The sequence below is a fragment of the Gossypium arboreum genome, chromosome 8 (assembly GCF_025698485.1).
Source record: "Gossypium arboreum isolate Shixiya-1 chromosome 8, ASM2569848v2, whole genome shotgun sequence".
Lineage (NCBI taxonomy): Eukaryota > Viridiplantae > Streptophyta > Magnoliopsida > Malvales > Malvaceae > Gossypium > Gossypium arboreum.
Genome location: NC_069077.1, coordinates 21451471 through 21476092, shown reverse-complemented (window position 1 = coordinate 21476092; position 24622 = coordinate 21451471). Strand labels below are relative to the sequence as shown.

At 33.4% G+C, this 24622-nt stretch overlaps 2 protein-coding genes, 1 long non-coding RNA gene and 1 other non-coding gene across 8 annotated transcripts; 2 read left to right on the top strand and 2 right to left on the bottom strand.

Annotated features, from left to right (window-relative positions):
- The first annotated feature begins 7689 nt into the window (after positions 1-7689).
- On the top strand, positions 7690-7796 carry LOC128280307 (small nucleolar RNA R71). The gene has a single exon (XR_008270487.1). It is a non-coding gene; the product is annotated as a small nucleolar RNA R71 (small nucleolar RNA).
- Positions 7797-14769: 6973 nt separating this feature from the next.
- Positions 14770-18201, top strand: LOC108469833 (serine carboxypeptidase-like 40). The gene is made up of 7 exons (XM_017770895.2): positions 14770-15557; positions 16272-16379; positions 16461-16735; positions 16905-17168; positions 17270-17481; positions 17570-17675; positions 17831-18201. Exons 1-7 carry the CDS (start codon positions 15188-15190, stop codon positions 17987-17989), a joined length of 1494 nt encoding a protein of 497 aa, XP_017626384.1. The 5' UTR covers positions 14770-15187; the 3' UTR covers positions 17990-18201.
- On the bottom strand, positions 17970-20328 carry LOC108469835 (putative disease resistance RPP13-like protein 1). Of its 5 annotated transcripts, XR_001869202.2 has the most exons (4): positions 19681-20325; positions 19167-19279; positions 18913-19012; positions 18338-18721 (listed from the first exon to the last, which is right to left on the bottom strand). XR_001869202.2 is itself a non-coding variant. In XM_053031783.1 (3 exons), exons 1-3 carry the CDS (start codon positions 19924-19926, stop codon positions 18119-18121), a joined length of 486 nt encoding a protein of 161 aa, XP_052887743.1. In that variant the 5' UTR covers positions 19927-20327; the 3' UTR covers positions 17970-18118. The 5 variants fall into 5 exon arrangements, 4 of the variants coding, with proteins under 4 accessions (XP_052887743.1, XP_052887744.1, XP_052887745.1 ...); XM_053031783.1 differs by lacking the exons at positions 18338-18721; positions 19167-19279 and adding an exon at positions 17970-18258 and having other exon boundaries at positions 19681-20327; XM_053031784.1 differs by lacking the exon at positions 19167-19279 and having other exon boundaries at positions 18338-18705; positions 19681-20328.
- A 778-nt stretch (positions 20329-21106) lies between these two features.
- LOC108469834 (uncharacterized) lies at positions 21107-22853 on the bottom strand. The gene is made up of 2 exons (XR_001869201.2): positions 22421-22853; positions 21107-21808 (listed from the first exon to the last, which is right to left on the bottom strand). It is a non-coding gene; the product is annotated as an uncharacterized LOC108469834 (long non-coding RNA).
- Between the last annotated feature and the right edge of the window lie 1769 nt (positions 22854-24622).

Below are 24622 nucleotides of genomic sequence, written 5' to 3'. Positions count from 1 at the left end.
ATTTCTATGGTTTTGGCTTTTGTGCTTTTTGGTAGTGAAAATATTGGAACTTTTGCTTGGTGTTACTTTTTTCTTAAAAAAAATATAGTGGTTTAAGTGATTAAGTGCTCTAAGGTGTGTTTGGGAGGTCCCAAGATCAAGTTTTAACTTGGACTAAATTTTGGTTTTTATTTGAGTAAGCCTGACTCTAGGTCAGTGGACTTTTAAGGAATTGATGGTAAAAACCTAACAGAATGGGCCTGCTGGTCTAGTGGTTAAGATGTGTGTTGGTGTGTTGGAGGTCTGGAGTTCGATTCCCTGTAGTAGCGTTGGGATTATTTTTGCTGTAAGTTTTGGCTAAGAGATAGGCTTTATCAGGAATCTGAGTTGGAGTTTAGGGAAAATTAGGGCTTATTCCCTTCTTTTTAACAAAATTTTTTCTCTGTCGTTTCTTTTTCCCAATTTCCCTTTGCTGCTGAAATTCCCTTTCTCTTTTTTTTCTTTCCCTTCTTTTTTCTTTTTTTTCTCGATAAGCTTAGGCGTATTGCTAGCAGTTCTGTCGTTTCGGTAAGTATCGCTTTAAATAAGTTTCGTGATTTCCTTTAGAGATTGTTTAAGAGGGATTTTGGTTGCTGTTTAGGGAATATCCAAGGCTCTGTAAATCAGTAATCGAGTTCTGAACAGCAAGGAAACATCGTTCTTCGTTGAAGGTAAGTAGATCTCTCTTTCGAGATTTGGCAGTACTTAAGGATGTCGATTTAACTGACTAATTTTGGGTTCGGTATTATCAATGTCAGGCTTTAGAGTACTCGTGGTTGGATTAGTAGCGAAAATGAACCAGGTGTGTACTCAGATGACGCAGCAAACGAGTTTCGGCGAAAGCCAAAAAGTGGCCTGTAGACGCCACACGGGCGTGCGGCCTGCCCGTGTGGTAGCCTGCATCGCGAGCCACGGGCGCGCCACTGACGAGCCAAGCCGTGCGCTCGTCATAAGGGTGCGACGGACATGGGTGTGTGACGGCTTGTAAGACGTGTGCAAGGCATGGGCTATGGCAAACGGGTCATGTAGGCCACACGGGCATATGGGCCTATACGGGTGAATCACACAGGCATGTGGAAATCTGGGCCAGGCCATAAGATCCACACGGGCAAGGCCAACCTAGGGCGTGTGACCTACACAGGCGTGTGGGCCCATACGGGTAGGGCACACGGGTATGTGAGCCTAATTTTGTTGATTTGTTATGTAAGGTTACACGGGTCGCCTAAGTTGACTATGACCTGACTGTAGGGGCAGTATGCGTTACTTAGTCCCTATGCTCTGATTGGTTACTGAAAAGTATCTTATTATAAGCATGTGTGTCTGTCTGATTCTGTAAATCTACTTTGACATGATGTTGATATGATCTGTTATCTGCATAATAGCATGCCATGATATTTATGTGCATTGCATAGGGTTGGGATTATTGTGAAAAGAAGGAAGTCTGAGAGGCGATTAACCTGTTATCTGGCAGCTAAGCTGCATACTTATGATATGTGCTGCGATGCGGTACTTTATGGTGTGTAGGGTTAGATGGGTCGATTATATCCCCATATACGGTGTGTAGGGATGGGCGGGCCGATTTTATCCCCACATGGTGTGTTGGGTTGGACGGAGATGGTGTGCAAGGTTGGTGGGCATGTTTTCTGATATCTGATCTGTTATGTCTGCAATATCTGCATGGCTAAGGCCGAATAACTATACAATGCTATCTGTTTGTATGCAAGCTGTTTGTGGGGATGTATACATTGAGTTTGTAAAAACTCACCCCTTTGTTTATTTTGTTTGTCAGGTAATCCCCAGCAGTAGATGGATCGGTGTCACGGAGGGCTCGATGGTGACCACTGGTAGACATTTAATGGATTTATGAGTAAAATTATTTTCCTGTTTTACCTTAAAAGTTGTTTTTGGGGATTGGATATGTATTCAGACTCGAACTGTTTTTGGGTATATTTTGGGATTTTAAATTGATAGATTATTGATTTAAGAATTAATGATGTTTTAGCTTCCTCGTTTATGAAATGTTTCCACTTGATATTTGGAGTAGGGATTTCACGACCTAAGTAAAGATGACAATCTGGACAAATTTTCAACTCGCTAAGGTTTTCCAAAAAGCACTCACATGTGACACGGCCAAATTCGGCCATAACGTCTAGGACGGGTTTAGGGGTGTTACATTGTGGACAATTCGTAACACAGTGCACTGCGGACCCACTTCTTAGGCATGTTCCTGACTTTTTCAACACTCGCTTGAATAACGCTTATTACAAAACTTACAAAAAAAATTCTCGCTGATTGAATAGAAACTCCAGTATGAGCTTTTACAACATTCTGTTATGGTTTGTCCTCTTTGGCTCACTTTAAATGTCGCGAATTTAGGCTAATATAAGTAGATTTCCTTTTATTCCTTACTTCATTCTTTTCCTTTCTTTCATGTTCCAACTATTTACTCTCTTCTAAAATATTGTTCTTCTTAACTGTAGTATCGAAAAACTTTTTCTTCAATTTCTACCATTGCTTGGAATATTGCATCATCTCTAGTCTCTTGACTTCTACCTTTAGCGGTAGACGCATTAAGGATGTAATTTGTCTCAGAGTTAGACACAAGTCCTTAAAAAGCTAATGACTAATCTTGAGCTACTTGATGTTGCGCTCTTCAAAATCACTTACCAATAGTCCATATACCTTGGGTTTTCATTTCGCTTATTACTAAATTTTATGAATTTTATCTGACAAATTTTAAAAACAAATTTTATGTTATCACTTGAGTGTTTTCAATCAGAGTCTGACTATCTAAAAGTATATTATCTTAAATCTAAGCTTTCATAATCTAAAGTTTAAGTAAAAACAAAACTTATCTTGGATCAATTTCGGGAGTCTTGGAATTTCAAAGTTTTAAATCCTTAAATTGAATACAAAAAGGCTTTTCTAAAACTATTTTAAAATATGCATGTAGATCGATTTAAAATACACAGTCTAAATTTTGAATCGGACTCTGATACCACTAAAAGTAATACTCCAAACCCGGCTTAGACGTTATAGCCGAATCTCGGAGGTTACATTAATGATGCTAAAAAAAATTTACTTTTTGAAATTATTTAGGTTGGAGTTGTTTTGTAAAAACTTGCATTCTAGGTTGGAGTGCAATTCGCAGAATCAAAATGGCCTGCCACATGGTCGTGTGGTAGCCCGTTTGGCTCACACGACCGTGTGGAATGGTCCAGCCCATGTAGCTATTGTAACTCGCTCCGATTTTCCGATTTTCACTCATTTTTCGCTCATTTTTCCCCCAAATGCTCTCCTAAGTGTAAAAGCATGGATTTAAAGGATTAGGAGCATAAAATTCAACATTAACATCGAATAATATCCCAAAAACGCATTAAGAATGAGGCTAAAATATGTTACTTTTAACACCTATCAAATATCCCCATACTTAAACGTTTGCTTGTCCTCAAGCAAAATCCTCAACCTACAGTCAAGTTAACTCTCTCAATTTATTATTTCCACCGATAATGTCCTAGAATAATCTATAGATAATCATGAATTGGAAATTCACACTAAAAAGACACTAAACAGCATAAGCAATCCAAGCAGAGAATTTAAAGCTTTAAAAACATTAGGCATCTCCCCTATCTAAAAAATTACCTGAAATTCAAACTCAATAAGAAATAACATCCTCACTAAAGATTTACTCAAAACACTCAAAGTGTTTAAGGTTCAAGTAATATGCACTCAATAGTCAAATGAAAAATGTTATTACCATAAGCTTGCTTGAAAATCAAATCTCCACCATTGTAGAATGAGATGACACACCAATTAAGAGGTCTTTACAAGGTTGTAATGGAGCTTAGGTTGAAGGTATGGAAAAGGTTAGAAAAGTTGGTTATAATCGAGGATCGAGTTGATAAGGTACCAAATTAGAAAAGAAACATTTGTTGAATTAAAAGAATTTTCATCAACAAGAAATAAAGAATAAAAATGAGCTTTTTAACACAGTATGAAGTTAATGATTCAAGCTCAATCAAATTTTTTTATTATTTATTTTTTTCTATTTTTTTAAGAATAAAGTAAAATTCAGCAATGCAAATAATGAAACATAGTTTGGCAACTAACCAAATCAAATCTTGATAAAAAAGGAGTCAATAAAAGGGATAATTTAAAACATAAATACAAGTTACATGTTAATATTAACGGGTTAAACAAAAAAAATGTGATAGGATCAATGAGGTTCACTAAGGGTTAATACAACAAGTAAGCTGATTAAATGTTAGGTGAGTTAAATCCTAAGTGCTTCTATCATCTTAGTATATCAAATGAATAATGTGGTCTTGGCATGTATAACCGAAGTAAGTTCTAGGATAATAGATCAAGTCGACATACTCACAACTAAAAATAAAATGAGCATGAGAAGATTTATGCACTATAGGCTCAAAAACTGAAAAAATTATGGTTTTGATGTCAAAGTTGTAAATTTAAAATTTCAGGATAGTTCTTCAATTCAGGGAGACAACCTAAAACAATAATTTCTGAAAAATGGCTTATCTTGCTTGAATCTCTTGTGTCTTAAAGTATAAATCACACAATTCACAAAAATCCACAAATAAATCCCAAAACAGAATCAATAAAAACTCTAGATTAAAAGAAATTACTTCAATGGTAGTTGTGAGAAAATTACTTAAAACAAAAAATAATTCAAGGATTTTATCACATAAGTATATAAACAACCTCTCCACACTTAAGTTATATTATCCTTAATGTACAAACAGATAGAAACAGAGTAAGAAAAATATCATAAGGGAGAGAGAGAACTGAAACTGCCCAGAATTTGGATTAATTTTCTGGAATAGTGAAAACCTAAATCGCATGCGATTTTAAATGAAGTACATGTTTCAAAGAAAACTATTAAGAAAATAGACAAAAAAAAAGATATAGAGATTACGAACTAGAAGAAAATAATTGAAAAACATAACAAAAAATGCATAATAAAAAAGTAAAATAAAAGATATAAATCCGAAAGTAAACTAAAAAATATATATATCTATAAATTTAGAAAATAAAAAAATAAAATAAAAATAGGGATTGGTATAGGGAGGAACAAAGGAATAAAAAATAGCTTTAAAGAAGAAAAAAAACAGTACATGGTCATGTGAGCCACACAGCCGTGTGGAATTAGTTAGTCCTTGTGTGATGAAAAATAGGTAAAAATAAGCCCAGTATCCATAGGCCTAAGACATGCCCGTGTGTCACACACAGCCGTGTGCAATGATCATTTGCTTCTTCCACGCACGTGTGCGAGGGTGTGTAGGTCACATGGTATACCGCATGCCCATGTTCTAGGCCGTTTGTCTCACACGGCCATTTCTCTAGGCTGTGTAACTCTTTGTGCCTGTGTGGGTTAAAATAAAATTGAAAAAATTAGCTTCAGTATGCACACGGCTGTGTGGATCACCCCAAATCGTGTGAACCTTTTTTTTTAATTGTTTCAAAAGTTTTTTTTTAAATTTTTTATTTAAAAAAAATCTTTTTCAAGAATTTTTTCTTTTCTTTTTTTCCAAAAGTTTTTTTTTCTTTTCTTTTTCTTTTCAATTTTTTTTTAAAATAACATGAAATTAAAATGAAGAAATAAGTAAAATAAAACATTCTAGTTACCTTGCGAGAAGCGCTTACTTAGAGTCTAAGTTTGACTTCCCTTTTTAAGCTAATTCTTAAGACGGATATTGGAGCCAAAGCTCCTTTCTCTCGTTGTTAGTATTACCACCAAAATAAAATTTGAGACGAAAATTGTTTACCTTGAATGTGCTGTAATCAGGGTGTGTTACCTTAATGGTTTCGTATGGAAATACATTTTGTACCACAAATGAGTTCCACCCTCTTGACTTAAGCTCCGAAGGGAACATTCGTGGATTTGACTTATCTAACAACACTTTACCCCTGACTTTGAATTGGTTCGTCCTCTTTCCATGCACATCATGGCGTTGCTTTATTACTTCCTTGTGTTTTCTTGGTTGCTCATTAGCCTTTGTTCGTCATTCATCTAGTTCATTAAGCTGCACCATTCGGTCTCCACTCATCCCTTGATTTTTATCACTATTAGAAGGATATGGTTTGAACCCGCATTCATTAGTGAATTCCTATTGAACCGCATGATTACTAACATTAACAGAATGACAAGTATCATCTCTCTCACTAAGAACTCTAACAAAATCGCGTGCTTGAAGAGTAACATTTTCATCACTTACACTCAACACAAGTTCACCACTACCTACGTCAATAATAGTTCTAGCAATGGCTAAAAATGGTCGACCTAAGATCATAGGTATCTCAATATCCTTATCCGTGTCCAATATAATAAAATTAACAGAGAATATAAATTTATTGACTTTAACAAGTACATCTTCAATAATACCCCTAGGATACCTAATTGAATATTCATCCCAGTGGGTTTTGGTTCCCCGAGACTAAGTTGTTTAAACATTTTATAGGGTATAACATTTATACTAGCCCCCAAATAAACCAAAGTTTTTTCAACATTTAAACTACCAATAGGAAAAGGAATAGTAAAACTCCCAAGATCTTTAAGCTTGTTGGGTAGTTTATTTTGGAGAATGGTCGAGCAATCCTCATTGAGCTCCACAATTGACAAGTCGTCTAATTTCCTTTTCTTTGTTAATAACTTCTTTAAAATTTTACATATTTTGGGCATCTACGAAAAAGTTTCAACAAAAGGGAAGTTAATATGCAATTTTTTTAAAAGTTCAAGAAGGTTACCATATTGTTCTTTGATGCGGTCTTATTTTAATGCTACCAGATATGGAATTCATGGTTTGTACTAACCACCAGCTTATGCTTTTTCTTGCTTTCCTCAACCCAATCATTTTTCTTAATAGCTTCTAGATTTACCTTCTTTTCAGGCTTAACTAACCCTTTCATGCTTTTAACAGTGATTGCGTGGACTTGCTCCTTTGGGTTAGTTTCAGTGTTATTAGGTAAGCTACCTTGATGTCTCTCCGGAACTAGTTTAGCAAGCTGTCCAATATGATTTTTAAGCCCTTGAATCAATGCTTGCTGATTTTTCAAAGCTATCTCAGTGTTTTGAAATTGAGTTTCAGACACCGAAATAAATTTGACTATCATCTCCTCAAGTTTTGATTTCTTTTCTTGCTGATATGGTTGTTGAAAACCCAGAGGGGGACCTTTGATTTCCTTGACCACCCCAATAAAAATTTGGATGGTTCCTCCATCCTAGATTATAATTACTGCTATAGGGGTTATTTTGAGGTCTAGAATTGTTACCCATTAAGTTAACTTGGTCATGCTCCATGCTAGAATCGAAGGGTAAACATTCTGAATTAATCATCCCCGCTCCATTCGCATCACATTGCACTACTGGATTCACCTGCTTAGAAAAATTCAAACCATTAAATTTTTTTACCTAAAGCTTCAACCTAACTTGCTAACATAGAAACTGCATCAATATTAAAAACACCTGCTACTTTAATCAGTTTCGTTCTCATGACTTGCCACTGATAGTTATTCAGTGCCATCTTCTCAATAAACTCTTGAGTTGCCTCAGGTGTCTTATTATTCAATGTTTCGCCAGCTATTGCATCAATTAGTTACCTAATTGAATGATTCAAACCATTGTAAAAGGTTTGAACTTGTAACCACAAAGGTAACTAATGATTAGGGCACCTTATCAAAAGATCCTTAAATCTCTCTTATTCATCATATAATGCCTCCAAATCAATTTGAGCAAAAGAAGAAATATCGTTCCTCAACTTAACTTTTTTAGCCGGTGGGAAGTACTTCAACAGAAACTTTTCAGTCATCTGATCTCAAGTCGTGATAGAACCTTGTGGAAATGAATTCAACCACTGTTTTGTCCTTAGAAAGTTAGCCAAATGAGCATCTAGATCTTCATTTTACAACCCATCAAATTGAACATATTGTTGTACCATCTGAATTGTGTTCGGCTTTAGCTTAAATTTGTTTGCCGCAATAGTCGGTCTAACGATACTCGATTCAGCCCCAATTAGAGTAGGCTTAGCATAATCAAACATAGAACGACGAGGAGGAGGCTTCTGATTATTTTGATTATCATCCATTTCCACAGTAATATCTTTTTCCTCTTGACCGTCTATTAAAATCTATTAAATTTGCCTTGCTTCTCTAACTTCTCTTCGATTTTTGTGAGTAGTTTTCTCGATTTCACTATCATAAACTAACGATTCTAAAAGGTTTCCTCTAGTCATAAACCAAAAGAAACTGTCAGAATCAAACAAACGAAAAATTAGAATGTAACAATTAAATTAGAAATAAAAAATATTAAAATAAAAATATAAAATGACTAAATTAATAGAATAAAATTTTCCTAATATTTTAATCCCTAAGAATGACGCCAAAAACTTGATGTCCACGAAACTAACTAAAAATTTGACTAAGGCAAGTGTACCTATCAATTAATAGTATAGTAACGGTGAGCAAAGATATCGTTCCCACGAAGACTAAAAGTACTAGTAATTACTATCTTTCTATTATTTAATCTATAAATTCGAGTAATTGATTGATAACTAAAATTAACTACATTAATTAACTACGAACGCAACAAAGAATAAATCAAGAAAATAATCGAGTAAACAACCAAGAAGCTAAACAATACCCATAAAAGAATTCACCTAGATTTTATCTGTCATTATCAATCTAAATTACGCAGTTTCTTCACTTAGTATCTTGATCCGTAGAAATCCCTAAATTATGCTAATATCTCTTTTCAAGAATAAGAGCAACTGACTCTAGGTTGATTAATTGAAATTTCTTTCTAATTTAAACCTCTATTATCGCATTAACTCAATTTATGGATTCTCCTATTAAATTTGAATCTAATGCGATAGATCTATGTCATCCTATTTCTAGGATTGCATGCAACTTCACTCAATTACGTTAGATTTACTCTTAAACATGGTTTATTCCTTCTCCAATTTAAGCACACAAAATATGGATAAATAGTCTAGAAATATTAAACTAAGAATTAAGCACACATAATTAAGAACAAGATCTAAGTATTTATTGCGTAAAAAAAAAACTCAAACAGTAGAATCCATCATAGGGTTCATCTCCCTAGGTGTTTAGAAAATTAGTTTATGCTTGAAAATAAAAACATCCAAAACACAATATAACCATAAGAAACAAAGAAATCAAAATGGAATCCTCAATTTTGACAGAAATCTGCTTTAGAATCGGCTTCAATGGTATTTTTCAAGTTGTTTTCTTGACTATTCTATGACGGTGAGTCCTATCTTCTTATTTTTTCATATATAGGTCTAAGAATGCTTGAAAAACCCTTAAAATCACGTTTTTCTGCTATTTTAAGTGTAATTCGTGAAATTAACATGGCTCGCCACATGGCCGTGTGGCTTACACGGCCATGTGGAATGGTCCAACCCTTATAGCTCTTGTAACTCGCTCCAATTTTCTAATTTTCGCTCGTTTTTCGCTCATTTTGCTCCAAAATGCTCTCATAAGTATAAAAACATAGATTTAAACGATTAGGAGCATACAATTTACCATTAACATCGAATAATCACCCAAAATCGTATTAAGAATGAAGCTAAAACATGTTACTTTTAGCACCTATCATCATACTTGTGTTTTCGGCTTAGTAGATATTTGTTGTTCTCGGCTTTCAACCAAACGATCTTCTCTACTATTCTTGTACCATGAACTTTTTCGAATGTGGACTTGAACCAATTGAATTGAAACACAAAACTAAAAAAAAGATATCTCTATTTTGTTTGGGGTGAAAATGGAAATATTCTCTTCTTTAATAGAAACCGGTAGAATTGTTATTTTAGAAATATATATTTATTATTTGAAAATAAATTATATCTATTTTTCGAAAGAGTATCAATCTTTCTTAAATTGTGTTCATAGCTCTACTAGTGCCATTTATTTATAGAAAGAGAAGGTAATTGTTGAGTTGTAATGAATTATTTCAAATAGAAAAACAACTTCCTACTTAAAGTAGGAGGGGGTGGATGACATACTCTAGTATTACTACTAGGATTGGCATCCCCTTCCTGTTATATGAGGGGTTTTGGGCCTCTCTCACATCGAGTCCAATGACGAGTACTTTTTTGGCTTTTTAATATGATCTAACCTGGTTCAGTTTTCTATTTCCCAAAATAGACTTTAATATTCTATATTAAATAATTTTCTCATCCCTATTTTACCCCTATTAAAATTTTGACGATTTTAGTCTCTATAATTTTTTTGATGATTTCACCCTTGGTGAAATTTTGAGAAAATATGTTCAATATTTCATAACTCAACATGTTCACTGTGACTAAATTATTTATTTTTATTTTTTAACTTTAAAATAGCTAAAAAGTAAGCTCATTCTTCTGATCATTTTTAAGTAATACATATAGAATTATAAATGGATCATTTCCATTATCCTTTTTGGAAACCTATAATCATTTCCACATGATTCCATTTTTCCATTTTGAAAAAAGTTATAATCATTTCTGAATATTTTTCATTTCTCTTTTCTTATTCATTCTGTTCATTTCTCTTCAAACTTGTAATTTATTTCTGGTTTCAACAAGCTAGTAGAGGGACCGATTAGACATATATAATTAGGGCTCAAATAATTCATAATTAAGTTCCAACTTTTCACCTATTATTTATAAACTCATTTAGTCACGAAGTCATTCCAGTATAGTATCATGGCTGAGCTCTCCCTAACCACATACCTTTTTGAAAGCAACTACTTAGTGCTCGTCCAATGATATTGTCATAAGTATGTTACCCTCATAGGATATCCTTGATCTCTTTAGGATAATATCCGCTCTCCCAATATGATCCTATTTTATCTCATGGAAACCATTATATCTTTTCCACGAAAAGTCAATTAATATCGAATAGCAATTAAGTCATTTATCACAAAGTCGAAAGACTAATGACCATGTTTACTTTTCATCAACCATGTAATGCCAATAAGAGGATATCATTTACCCATGTCTCAGGCCATGAATTCTACTGTTGTGAATGGCGCTATGTACTACAAAAGTCGTAGACCCAACGTACCAGCTTTTGGTTCCTTATCTATTCGAACTCAGGCTTTTACTTACATCAAAGTGTACGAGTCACATATATATAGCCCGTCATCCAGTCAATATTTAGGTATGCCATGATATAAACTTCACAAGTGAATAAATTCATAAACAGATTCAGTATCTCTTTTGTTTGGGTCATATTCCATGTACTGTCAGTTCAGTAAATCACATTTATGTCTTTATCGATAGCCAAGACAAGGCATCTCCATAATTGGACTTGATAGACGACATATCAGTCTTAAAAATTAGTTTGCTTATTTCCGATTAGACTAAGGACATGTTTAGTTTCATTTACTAATACAACCCGTCTTTTTTTATTACAATCCAACCACACAATACTGCTTAGTATAAGTTAAACATTGGACAACCAATGAACAATATTTTTTTTTATTTTGCACTGTATGCAAAAACCATTTGAGGAAATAATACAAAGTATATTAATTGTAATCAATGAATTTATTTTATTAATTAATCTGTTCAAAAAATTACAAGTTTATAAACAAATATACTACACTCAGGGTACCAGATCCAACAGAAGCTACCCCAACTCATCAAAAAGTTGCTCGAAGAGAAAACCTTCCATTCAAGCGAAAACCAGCTTGACAACCAACCACTATTAGATGGATGTCTTCTACTCAAGAGCAATCTATCTCAAACCCATTGATGACATTGTGAACCAAACTTGCAAGATGGAAGTTTAAACTTAGGCAATTCCTTATTGTAAATTTGCCTATTATTGCTACTGATATCTAAACTTAGACAGATAGCGACATTGATGCTATTGATATCTAAACTTAGATAGATAGCTACATTGATGCTACTTATATCTAAACTTAGACAGATAGCTACATTGACGCAACTGATATCTAAACTTAGACAGATACCTACATTTTTATTTTTTTTTGTAAATTTGACTACAATTTAACTAAGTTCAATTGTATTGTAGGCAAATTTGGAAACAATTTGACCTTCTAAGCATATGTAGTTACAAGTCATACAATATGATCATGTTTTTGTAAACAGTTTGGCCTTAATTAATGAATGAATTACAATGTTTTGCAATGTTTTATGCTTTTGTTTCATTTGTACAAAATATGCTTGTTGTTTGTAATCCATTCCATAAAGCAAAAATCAAAATATTCTATAAATTAAACTTTTCAAGATCCAGTACATAAAACAAATTACAGATAACATACTTTTAACTCACACACTAAACCCCTTTAACCATTTAACACTGCCTCCTTCTTGCACATAAGTTGGTTTTTGAACAATACCAACAGTCACTAAAACCATTGATTCAAAAAAAAACCATAAGCTGGTTTTTCATTTCAAAAACCACAACAAAATTACAAATAACAACATCATCAACCATGTTTTTCTCTCCCTCATTCTTGCATCTTCTGCTATCCTGACTTTTTTCAAAACACCCAATAACACAATTCGTGAACAAGGGGCGTCAATGGTGGATCAAACCAGGTGAGAAAATAACATGCATTTTGAAACCCACTCCCATACTTCTTGCACCAAGAAAACCTCCTACCTAGGTTGTCATTCAACCAAGAAGTCCTTAGATTGGTTGGGTTTCCACAGTAGCATGACAGAATTGTAGTGGATATCTTTATTTCTTCTTCTTCTTCTTCACCAATTGCCCCAGTTATGGTTCTTTTAAAATAGGTGGGCTTCCATCGTAGCTAGTTAAATATGATGTTCATCATTCCATGGCTAGTTAATGGGCCACGTCAACTCTCCGTTACATCTGTAACGAAAAATACTATTAGTGACATATTTTTAATTTTCATAAAGTTTAGTGACTAAGTTGTCACTTTTGAAAGTTTATTAACTGAAATATTATTTTAACCAAAGTTGAGTGATTGTTGGTGTACTTTTCCTTTATTTAATTGAAACTAGATCAGTCAATAGAGAAATTGAGGGCCTAATCAGTTCAACCACCGATCTGGTTTCAAAACATCATTATAGATGCTATTGTTGGAGTTGATGACGACTTACTAGCTAGATGTAGTGTGTGGTGATATCATTAGGGCTTTTCTAGATGTTGTGTGTAACAATATCATTAGGACTTTTCTTGGTAGAGTGGAAAAAAATTGGAAAAATGGAAAATTATAAAGATGGAAAAATAAAAAGATAAAAAATATAAAGTTTCTTTCCATAAGTATGATTGGTAGGAAATATGGAAAAATTGGAAGAAAAAAGCAATTTTCTTTTCATCAATTGCTTGGTAAAGTTGAAAAAAATGAAAGATAGAAAAAAAAATTTTAAAAATACATAATTTTAAACTAACATACACATCTCTCTCATTTTCTCTCATCTTTTTTTTTTCAATTTGAAAATATTAGTTTTTATGCATTAGGAGGAAAATTGACTATTTCCCTTGTTTTCTTTTCTTTCACTTTTCTTCCCAACCAAACACATTCTTAATTTATTTTCTTTTCACGTTTCCATTCCTTCCTACAATCTCACCTTAAAATTTGATCATCTCTTTAATAATAACAATCTTAGGGCCTCTTTGGATGGGCGTTTACCTCTAGTGCGATGCGTTTAGCTTTTTTTTTTGTCTCACGTTACAGCATCGCTATAATATTTAATATCAATGTTACCACAAATTTTACACTAACTACAATCAAACGCACTACCCATCTAAAAGGACCCTTAAATGTATTGTAAAGAAGAAAAAGGAAATAAACAATGAATTACAATGTGGAAATGGTATATGATAAAAATATTAAATAGTGATGATCTCTTTAAATCTAAATAAAATCAAAAATAAATATTGGGCAGAGTTTTGACCTATAAGGAAAAATATTATCCATTAATGGTAGCCCAACAACAAAATAGAAGCTACTCTTCTAAGATAAAATGGGTTAATGGGCCCATTTTTCAAAGTAAACAGTGACCGTTCCTAAGGATTACGGTGACAATATATTATTTTATGTTTTAAAAGCAGGGTGGACGATGGATGGGCAGTTGCAGACAAAAAAATCCAACTATCATTTTGGGCCCTTCTAAAATGGACGGCTCTACATGTCACTTCTGTTAGACGTTTTCTGAGACATAATAAAATTAAATGTTGACATTGCCATTAAATAATTCTATGAATAATAGAAAACCCGATTAAAATTCACTCCCAACTGTCATTGTGGTTGAGGGCTACGGTGATGCCTGCATAGGGTATAGAAGTTAGAATTATATCATTTCACGACGAGGCCAGCCAGCGTTGCTGCCCCTTCTGCTCTGGGCATGTAGATGTTAGGGTTCTCTGGCATTTGTTCAGCGAGTGCGGTCCCCAATCTTGCTCCTCACATTAAATTTGGTTTAGTAATTAAATTACAGGTTAAAATAGGTGATAACTTATAATTCTATGTATTTCACAAATTTAAAATTTTATCCCGAAAATTTAAATTTTAAAATTTGATAAATAAAAAAAACTAAATCCTAAAAAGTAAAAATAGAGGGACTAAATTCTGAATTTACCCATAACACCATATTCCAAAACTAGGTCGAATCAAACCAGGCAAGCCATCCTTCTCAATTCCTTGATTTCAACTAAAACCAATATTTCACATGGTAAAAAGGTCCCATTCCAATCCCATGCAAGCGGTGTCTGATTAAATAATTATTTATATCAATCAATGATTACTTCAATCATCTGGATAAGCCATCCATATCAATGATTATTATTATTATTTTTTAAAAATCAAGTTCTATTATATGAGGTAAAAAACCTTTCTTCTAACCACCTTGTACACCAGCTCCAATAACTAACCCCAGGAAAGCTGCATAAATTATGTAAATGGAATCCTAAGAAACCCTGATAATGTCATTTGATTTCTCCTTCTCTTTTTTTTCTTCCATCATTGAAATTTATTATCTTTGCCGTATAAATTATAGTACTCAACACGTTCTTTAAACATGCATGGTCGGCCCTTTTATTTACATTTTTATATTCCTTCATAATCTTTTGGATCTAAAACTATATCCCCTCTATCCCCTTCTCTTTCTTTCTGCTCCACATAGAGTAAGAGAAAAAAAAACAGACACAAATGGGGAGAAACCCTTTTGTCCTCCTTGTTTTCCTCATTGTTTCATCCATGGTAGCAGCTCCAATTCATTGCAAGAAGCAAACACAAATTCTTGGCCATTTTTATGAGAGGAAGATGAAGAGGAGTTCTGGGATTGACAAGAGTGGTTTCAAGGCAGTTCATTACATAAACAAGAGCAGGGTTCATACACAGCAAGGGATGAAAGAAAAAGACAGAATTGAAAAGTTGCCTGGACAACCTGGTGTCTTGTTTCAGCAGTATGGTGGGTATGTAACAGTTGATAAAGCAGCAGGTCGTGCACTTTATTATTATTTCGTTGAGGCTTACCATTCTAAGGAGTCTTTGCCTCTTCTTCTCTGGCTTAATGGAGGTAACTCTGCATACTGAATTCTCTATTTTTGTTGTTATATGATGAAGATATCCTTCAAATGATAAGAATCTTATCTGGAAATTTTAATATCCGCTTAACTAGTTATTTAGCGTGGAATGGTAAAATATTTGTGTTTATAAAAAATAGTAAGTGGTAGGATCTTCTTCCATTACTTTTCAATGCACATCATTAATCATCATTTACAGTTTGAGAGAAAAAGATTATAAATGCTGAAACTCGACCCTGAAACTGCTAGATCCCAAGTCCATTAAACCAATAGTTGAGCTTTGCAAATTAAATACAGTTATATTCTGACAAGAAGTAGCTTCATCTTGTTGACATTTTAACTACCAGATTTTGCGGGGTTGACGGTGTTTTGGAATCCCAGAATTTACTCATGTGGAGGATTTCTCGGCATGTTGCTGTACCAATTAAATCTTTTAAAATAACAAGTTACTTGATGTCTTGTTGGACCAAGATATTATTACAACCACTATTATTTATTATTACAATAATAATAATTATGTTTTCTAGAATCCCCAAGTTGGTTGAATGAGTGATGTCAAGGTTTTGCATGATTAAATTATTGGGTTTTACTGTTATAGTCTCTCCATATGACTTCACATTGCAACTGAAACTGGCTTTCTGCTGAAATGTCACTGTGAAATAATAATAATAATTTGATAGTACGAGTTTGCTTGATTTTGTGACCAGGGCCAGGCTGTTCATCTCTAGCCTATGGAGCAATGGAAGAGCTTGGACCCTTCAGAGTCCATAGCAATGGAAAAACACTGTATAGGAATAGATACTCATGGAACTATGGTAAACATTATACCATTTACCTTTTAAATCTTAGTAGTTTTTTTATTCTTTCAAGGCATGTCCTTTTTTTTTTTTTTGCAGCTGCAAATGTGTTGTTTCTCGAGTCACCTGCTGGGGTGGGATTTTCGTACGCCAACACAACATCAGATTATGATGATAGTGGTGATAGTAAAACAGCTGTCGACAATTATGTTTTTCTGTTAAACTGGTTGGAGAGGTTCCCTGAATACAGCAACAGGAAATTTTACATCGCTGGAGAAAGCTATGCGGGGCATTATGTCCCTCAACTTGCTCACACCATTCTCCAACACAACAAGAACGCTAACACCACCATTATTAATCTCAAAGGAATCCTAGTATATCTCTCTGTCTGTCTTTTTTTCAATCAATAATTGAAAACCTAAGCAGTCTTTGATACATGAGTTGAATCTAGACTTGTTTTTGCCAACGTGAAGAAATGATTGAAGTTAAGTTCAGACATTATGTACTGCAGGCATTGCTTAACCTATTTTATGAAAATTGCAGATTGGGAATGCTGTGATCAATGATGAAACTGATGTTAAAGGAATGTATGATTACCTAGCAAGCCATGCTCTCATTTCAGATGAAACTGCAAATGGGATTGAAAAACACTGTAATTTCGCACCCGAGGATGACTCGGAGTCCAGTCGCGAGTGTGACGCAGCCACTGATGAGGCAGGCCAGGATATTTACTATGTTGATATATATAATATCTATGCCCCTTTATGCCATAATTCCAGTCTCACGATCCGTCCCAAGGAGCCTTCCGTAAGTTGACTTAAAAAGATACAAACAACAGTTAACAATGAACATTATTGAACAATTTTATACCATAAGTCTAGTAATGATATTCCATTAATATGATGCAGGTGGCAAATTTCGATCCATGCAGTGACTACTATGTATATGCTTATCTAAACAGGGATGATGTTCAAGAGGCCATGCATGCCAATGTAACAAAACTTGACCATGATTGGGAACCCTGCAGCGACATCATCAGAAGATGGGGAGATAGCCCTTCAACAATCATTCCCCTTTTACAAGAGTTAATGGCTAACGGACTAAGAGTGTGGATTTTCAGGTATTAAAAGCATTGCCGTAATCATTTTTCATAGGTATCATCGTCTTGTTGTTTACATATGTTATGTCTTTTATTGGATGTAATGCAGTGGGGATGCAGATGGAAGAATACCAGTTACTTCAACAAAGTACTCCATTAAGAAGATGAAGCTTGCAGTTAAAACCAAGTGGCATCCATGGTACCTTGATGGGGAGGTAAATTTTCTTTCTCTCTAATATCTCCATCTTTGAATTTTTTGAACTTGTGTTTGCCATACATGATCAGATCTAGCTTCTGTCAAACTGCAAACAATCACTGAGTGAGTATTGATTGACACATTTGGCTTTGGAATTGTCTATTTGTACGGCAGGTTGGAGGTTATACTGAGGTATATAAGGGAGATTTAACATTTGCTACTGTAAGAGGGGCCGGGCACCAAGTGCCAAGCTTCCAACCAAAGAGGGCACTTTCATTGATCAAGCACTTTCTTGATGGCACACCTCTTCCGGATACCTTAAATTATAACTGATTTCCTCTCCACGTTTTAGATATCTTTCATCGTTTCATCAAATGCCTTGATTAGGTTTCAGTTTCGGTTTCAAGAAAGTTGTGTATCATATCACATTATATCCCCATATTCTTCCCTCATTAAAGGGTATTAAACTTTAGAGATATATATACACACAAATAGTAATTCTAAATTATTCAATGGAATACACAACTTTTTGCATCTGGAACAAAGGACCCAAGTATGGACATGATTCATGTGCAGTTTCTTTAGAGATGTGATGTGAAGCCCTGCATGTGAAACAAAGGTTACTCCTCGTTACCACCAAAATCTAAAATTTTCCAATTTTTTAGTTGAAAGATAACCACCTTGTTTTCAGTAAATGACAAATTATAAATGTGTATAGCTACAATGAAAATGTAAAAGGCTCATTCTTTTACCATTAAAAAGGGAAATGTAACAGGCTCATTTCCTACGAGACATGCAAACACACAACTCTTAACAAAAATATTCATGACTGGACTTCGTAAGTGTTGTCTTTGATCTTAGAGAGTTCTAAAAGACTTCATTAATCATGTCTTCACAGTTATAAGCTTCCCTGAGTCCTCTCATGCTCAATATAGTTAAGCCAAGAAAAGGATCTTTCTCAGATATTTCAAAAGAGTGGCTAAGACTTGCTCATTTCCATGTTCTAAGAAGGGCCACAAACAACTGGTAGTCCAATAATTCAGCAACAGCTGCAAGATAAGGCTGCTATGAAGAATACGCAGCCACAAAATTTTAATTCAAAACAGTGTCCCAATCAAGTTTAACAAGGACTGATCATAATTTTTAACTCAAAAACTTGTAAAAAGAAAAGAGAAGAGATGACAAATCTTTGTGCTTATCAAGGTGGGTTCTATCATAAATCAAAGCCACATATAATCAAGGAACAGAGAACCTACTTGATTTTTCTCTGCGCCAGATCCAAATTGCAAATGCATTAGCAGCATAACTTTCTCCTGAGTCACTATCAATGGCTTGAATAATGAGAATGATCCCAACCTGTTGTTATTGGCAGATAGGAATCTATTTTAGTCTTAAGAATGTTATCCGTAAAGCTCCTCAATATAGAGAAATTAAATGCGTTGCAAGTAATCTCCTAGTAGAAAGAAAAATTTTAACACACTAATAAGCATAATGAGTTCATAGAGAATACCTCGATCCCAATAGATGGTTTTAGAAAATCCATGGTGAAGTTTTTTGAGAATTGTGAAAAATGCTTCATATTTATTTTTGCGAAGCTGAATCCCTATATATACACATAATATCCTGTACATATAGAATATCAGTATTTTAGATAACTAATCTCCTAAGAATCAACCATACAGTGTACACTAATTGAGCATGAGTTGTTTTACCCACCCCTGCCATACCCACAATGGAAACCACACTACTATCACCAACACTATCATCACTATCGTTCATCAGCAAATGAAGAACAATCTCTTTATCACATTCCCTACCGTAGACGCAAGACTCATCAACAAGAGAATTAGTTCTTGGTCTCTCTCTTATCCCTCTATCATTCTCGACTAGACTCAAAGCATCCTTCATTGCAACAGCCTCTTCCAATCTAGCAGTAAGACTCTTTAATCTGAACTCCATTTTTGTGCTAAACTTAGCAGTGGAAGGATTCAAACGAAGAAAGCAAGCTGAAAATATCTCCCTACCTTGCAGGTGGGCGAAGCGGCGTCCGGATCTTCCGTTATTTGGCGACGCCGAGCCTCTGTGGTGAGCTCGTCGATGATATCCTCAGCGTCGTAAGCAACGTCTCTTAAATCACTAAGCCACAGCTCCAGTAAGCGGCTCGAGGTTTGCTTTCCTTCAGCATTTTCAAGGGAAGCATTGATGATGAGCAGCAGCGTTTGCCATTTCTTGAGATACGATGAAAATTTATCTTTGTCAGCAAATCTCATAAAAAAGGGTCGAGGAGATAACCTCCATCAGCGAACGAGTCACAACGGCGTCACCCAGAGAAGCGGATTTACCTTTCATCACTGAGAAGCGGCCCCGTTTTTGAACTTGCATCAGTGTCTCTTAACGAAAGTTGAATGGTTTAAAGGAAAGAAAAGGAAAGCCGGACTGTTCATATTAGATATTAGATGCGTGCATCGCCCGAGCAGAGTTTACCAAAAAAAAAATTCAGGAATATTTATTAGGATCAACTCCGGCCTGAAAAATAGACTTAAAATCTGAATGTATCTTATTCCTTAGTTGATCTTTTTAATAAGCATAGAAGAAGAAAGATTCATCTTGCTCTCCTTTATCAATTTAATAGCTATCTAACAGTCACTCACCATAATATAATATAAGAGTAAATTTTATTTATGGTTATTTAACTATATTTTAATTACTCAATCATAAAAATTTACAATTTAATTACTTAACTATTTAATTTTGATCATTTAAGTCACTCTTCCGGTAAGTTGTCAACTAACATTAGGCCGTTAAGCTACCATTCCTCAAATACAATGTTAGACACAGGAGCGTAGCTAGGGGCTGACATGGGTCTCAGCTCCTCCTAAAATGTAAAATTATATTTTAGACCCTTAAATTTTTTTAAAAATTTTAAATTAATAAAGGTAAAATTACACTTTGACCTCCTAAAATTATAAAAATTTGATTTAATCTTTTACAAATTATAAAGATATAACTATAGATAATTAAAATTTCATCCCCCCCTAAAAATTTTTCTGCTTAGCCCTTATTAGAAACTTAATAATTAATAATTTTTTGTTTTGATTACTCAAACATAAATAAATAGTTACTATTCCTCATAATAATCACTAATATTATTGATTTATAATTTTTTAACACATGTCAATTTTAATTGATTATCCTTTTCTTTTAAATGGACTCAATGGTCCTAGCTATTGAACTAATAGATGTACCAACTTAGGAAAAACAAGAAGTTTAGATATCAATTATAACAAAAAAAAAATTAAATATTAAAATAAGAAAAATTCATAGATTAGATGCCAATTTATGGGTTAAGTTTTTTTTTAAGATATATTTAACGGTTTGACTAATAATTTAACTGAATGAGATATCAACTTAAAAAAAAATTGAAGTGGTAAAATGGGAGAAATGGTATGGTTTAGCTGAGTTTTTCTTTTTTTCTTTTTTTTGGTAGAGAAAAGGTTTTAATCAAAACATAACATAAAAATTACACAACTCATTAAACTGCTTAAACCAGAACCTAAACTATCGAGAATAGATGCAATAGATTTTCCATTTCCTTTGGAGCCTGAACAACAATTTGCAGGCCGAATTCATCTGTCACTAGGCTGAAAAGCCCGTCGACAAGGACACTTCCACGCTGCCATTCACCCCTTCGCCACCATTGCTAGAGTCATTCTCTTTTGGTTCAAGAGATTCAATAATAGCAGCCATAGCTTAATTGATTGGAATCTCATCAAACAGTACATGTCAAGATATAAATGTTCTCTCATTTGCATCAAGACACTTATATCCTCTATGTAAAGAGCTGAAACTAAGAAAAGTACAAGGTGCTGACCAGCACTGTAATTTGTGATTGTTGAATGGACGCAAGTGAGAAAAGCGTAAGCATCCAGATACCCTGAGTCGTGAATAGTCTGGTATGCAAGAATAAAGCTTCTGATGAGGAGTCAGTCCATCCAAAGCTTTGGTGGGAAGCCTGTTAATCAATTAGACTGCGGTATTGAATGCATCTGACCAATATGACAGAGGTAATGAGGCTTGAGCTAACAAAGTTAATCCATCTTCTACCTGTTGTGATTCCTTTCAATTATTCCGTTTTGCTCCGAGGTATAAGGACTTGGATTTAAGAGAAATCAGGAATTAGAATAATTATTCAACTTACTTTCAATGAGCATAATGCATAGAAGGCTGAGGTTAACAAACTTAGTTACAACTGCTGTTTAGTTACTAACACACTTAAACAGACTGCAATTGGCTCCTTTGCTGGTACATGTTGATCTCAAGTTTCCCATCGGCTACATGATCTCTTACAAAATGTTAGTTAAGCTCCACATGTTCGGATCGACCATGCAAAACAGGATTACTAGACATGGCAACAGCACTTGTGTTTTCACACCGAAGTACTGAACTCAATTCCAAGCTCAACTAACAATTATTCAATCCATATCAATTCAGAAACAGTACAAGCCACAGTTCTATATTCAGCTTCTGTTGAAGATAAAACAACAATAGGCTGCTTCTTAGAAGACGTTGTCTTGTGATATATATGTGAAATTTATTAAATTTTATTTATGGAATGTGTAAAATTTATTAAATTCTATTCACTAAAGCTATAAAAATATCGTAACCCAAAAATACTTAATTCCATCTAAAAATTCTTCACAACTCAATTAATTTTTCAAACTTAAAAATTAACATCTTCCATAAATAAAATTTAATAAATTTCACCTTGCCTCTAAGAAAAAATTGATGTAGCTTGAAGTAGATCTTCTATCTTCAATGATATAAGACCCCAAAATTTCTGATCTTAAAATTCAGGCCGTCTCGATGCCTAGGTGAATAAATTCCTGAATAAGAATGCTAAATTTGAGCAAGAAAAAGCTATTCCAGTCTTGGGTTATTTAGTTGATGGGTTGAAGATAGCTTGGGATATGGGTTTTGGGAAGGTGCTGGTGGAAACGTACAATGCCGCAATGGTGTGTGTGCTGAGCACTGAACGTGTTGATCGACGCCCTTTCAACCTTTAAAGGGGCATAGTTGATTTAAAGAGAAGACGGTAGGAGGTGCTAGTCTCTTATATTTATCCACAAGCTCTAATTTTATGACAGCTATATCATTGTAAGAGGCTTTGGGATGGAGAATTCCGTGGGTTGGGTCGGGTAGAGTCAAATTAAATTTTTAGATTCATTTGTTAGGTTTGGATTTAATTGGATTTGAAAAATAAGTTTAAAATTTTATATAAGTTTAGTTTAAATAAAAATATTAAAATTTAATTTCGGTTCAGTATTAATTTTATATTATTTTTAAAAAAGTATAATACATTAAAATATTAAAAATATTAAAATAAAATTTTTGAAAAATTAAAAATAAATTTTAAAAAGATGTATACTTAAATAACAAAGACGATATGTGTAATTTAATAAGTAAATACTTTAAAAATAGTAACAAAATTAATAATAAAATAATATTTATACAATATCCAAATAATAACAATAAAATAGTAATAATATAATTATGAAATAATAGTAAAATAGTAAAAAAATAGCAACAAAATAATAAAAAAATAAAAAAATTGTATTTTTTGTATATTTAGGCCGGGCCGAACCGGACTCAAACAAAAAAGCCTTACTTAAAATCCAAACCATTTTTTAAACGGATCTTATTGTTTTGCCTAAACCTATATTCGAACCTATACTTTTAACTAAAATTTTTCCACTTTTTAAGTTGACCCTCGACCTGACCTGACTCATTAACAAATTTACTTTACGAGTCCACAAATTTTAGGAACCACCTGAGAACATCAAACACATTCTGTGTTAGAGGATGCAAAGGGAGCTAATTTACTAGACTTGGTTCCCTCAAGAGTTATAAACTCTCTTTGTTCTCATTATAACATCAACAAAATATTATTATATAATATTTGTCTATTTTAATTTTATTTATTTACATGAATTATTTAAAATATGTATAATATAATATTTTATAGTAATAATTTGATGTAAAATTTTGAAAACATATCTATATAATTATGTATAAAAGGAAGGTAATGCTGACATGTGAAATAGCCTTTTTTCTTATTATAAGAAAATGATAAATATTCAATTTTAATCTTTAAAATTTATATTATATAATAATGATCAAATTTCAATTTTGATCTCTTCGTTATATTTAAATTTAAGATTCAACTTTTGTTCTTCAACTTTTGATATAATTTGCTACCTTAATTTTTTATATGTCATTGATTAGCTCAAATACTTTATTTTGATTAAAATGTTGATGTAATTTTCAAAAGTTATCAATACTATTAAAATTATTTGTTAAATTTAAAAATAAAGAGGCTAAATTTCTAAAAATAAAAATACAATTTAAATTTCAAATATACAAGGTTGTAAGTAAAGGTTTGAAATTATAATCTTCAATATAAATTCAATTAAATGCAATAAAAATGATGATATTTATAATATATATATATATATAAAATTTTAGTTATATAAATTTGTACTATTATTTTTTTATGTCATATTTAGCCATGATATCTTTTGCTACTATACTAAAACTATTTATCAAAATTATTACCCATGTAAACTGGAAACCATAGTTTCAGAAATAGTTACTAAAATAATCCATCACAGCTTGAACACGGAAATGGAAGCGTTTCTTTCACTATACATCAGCTTCTCTTCTTTTCTCATATCCGCTGTTTTAGTTTGCAGTGGCTTTCCCCGAGAAAGCAAGAGCACCATCAAATGGTGCATTAGTGATACACACACAGATAGTAGTTCTAAATTATACAATGGAGTACATAACTATCAGCAAGGGCCCCAACTTTAGACATGATTCAACTGCAGTTTCTTTAGAGATGTGTGAAACATGGTTTCTCCTAGTTACCTCCAAAATCTGAAAATTTCCAAGATAAACCAGCTTGTTTTC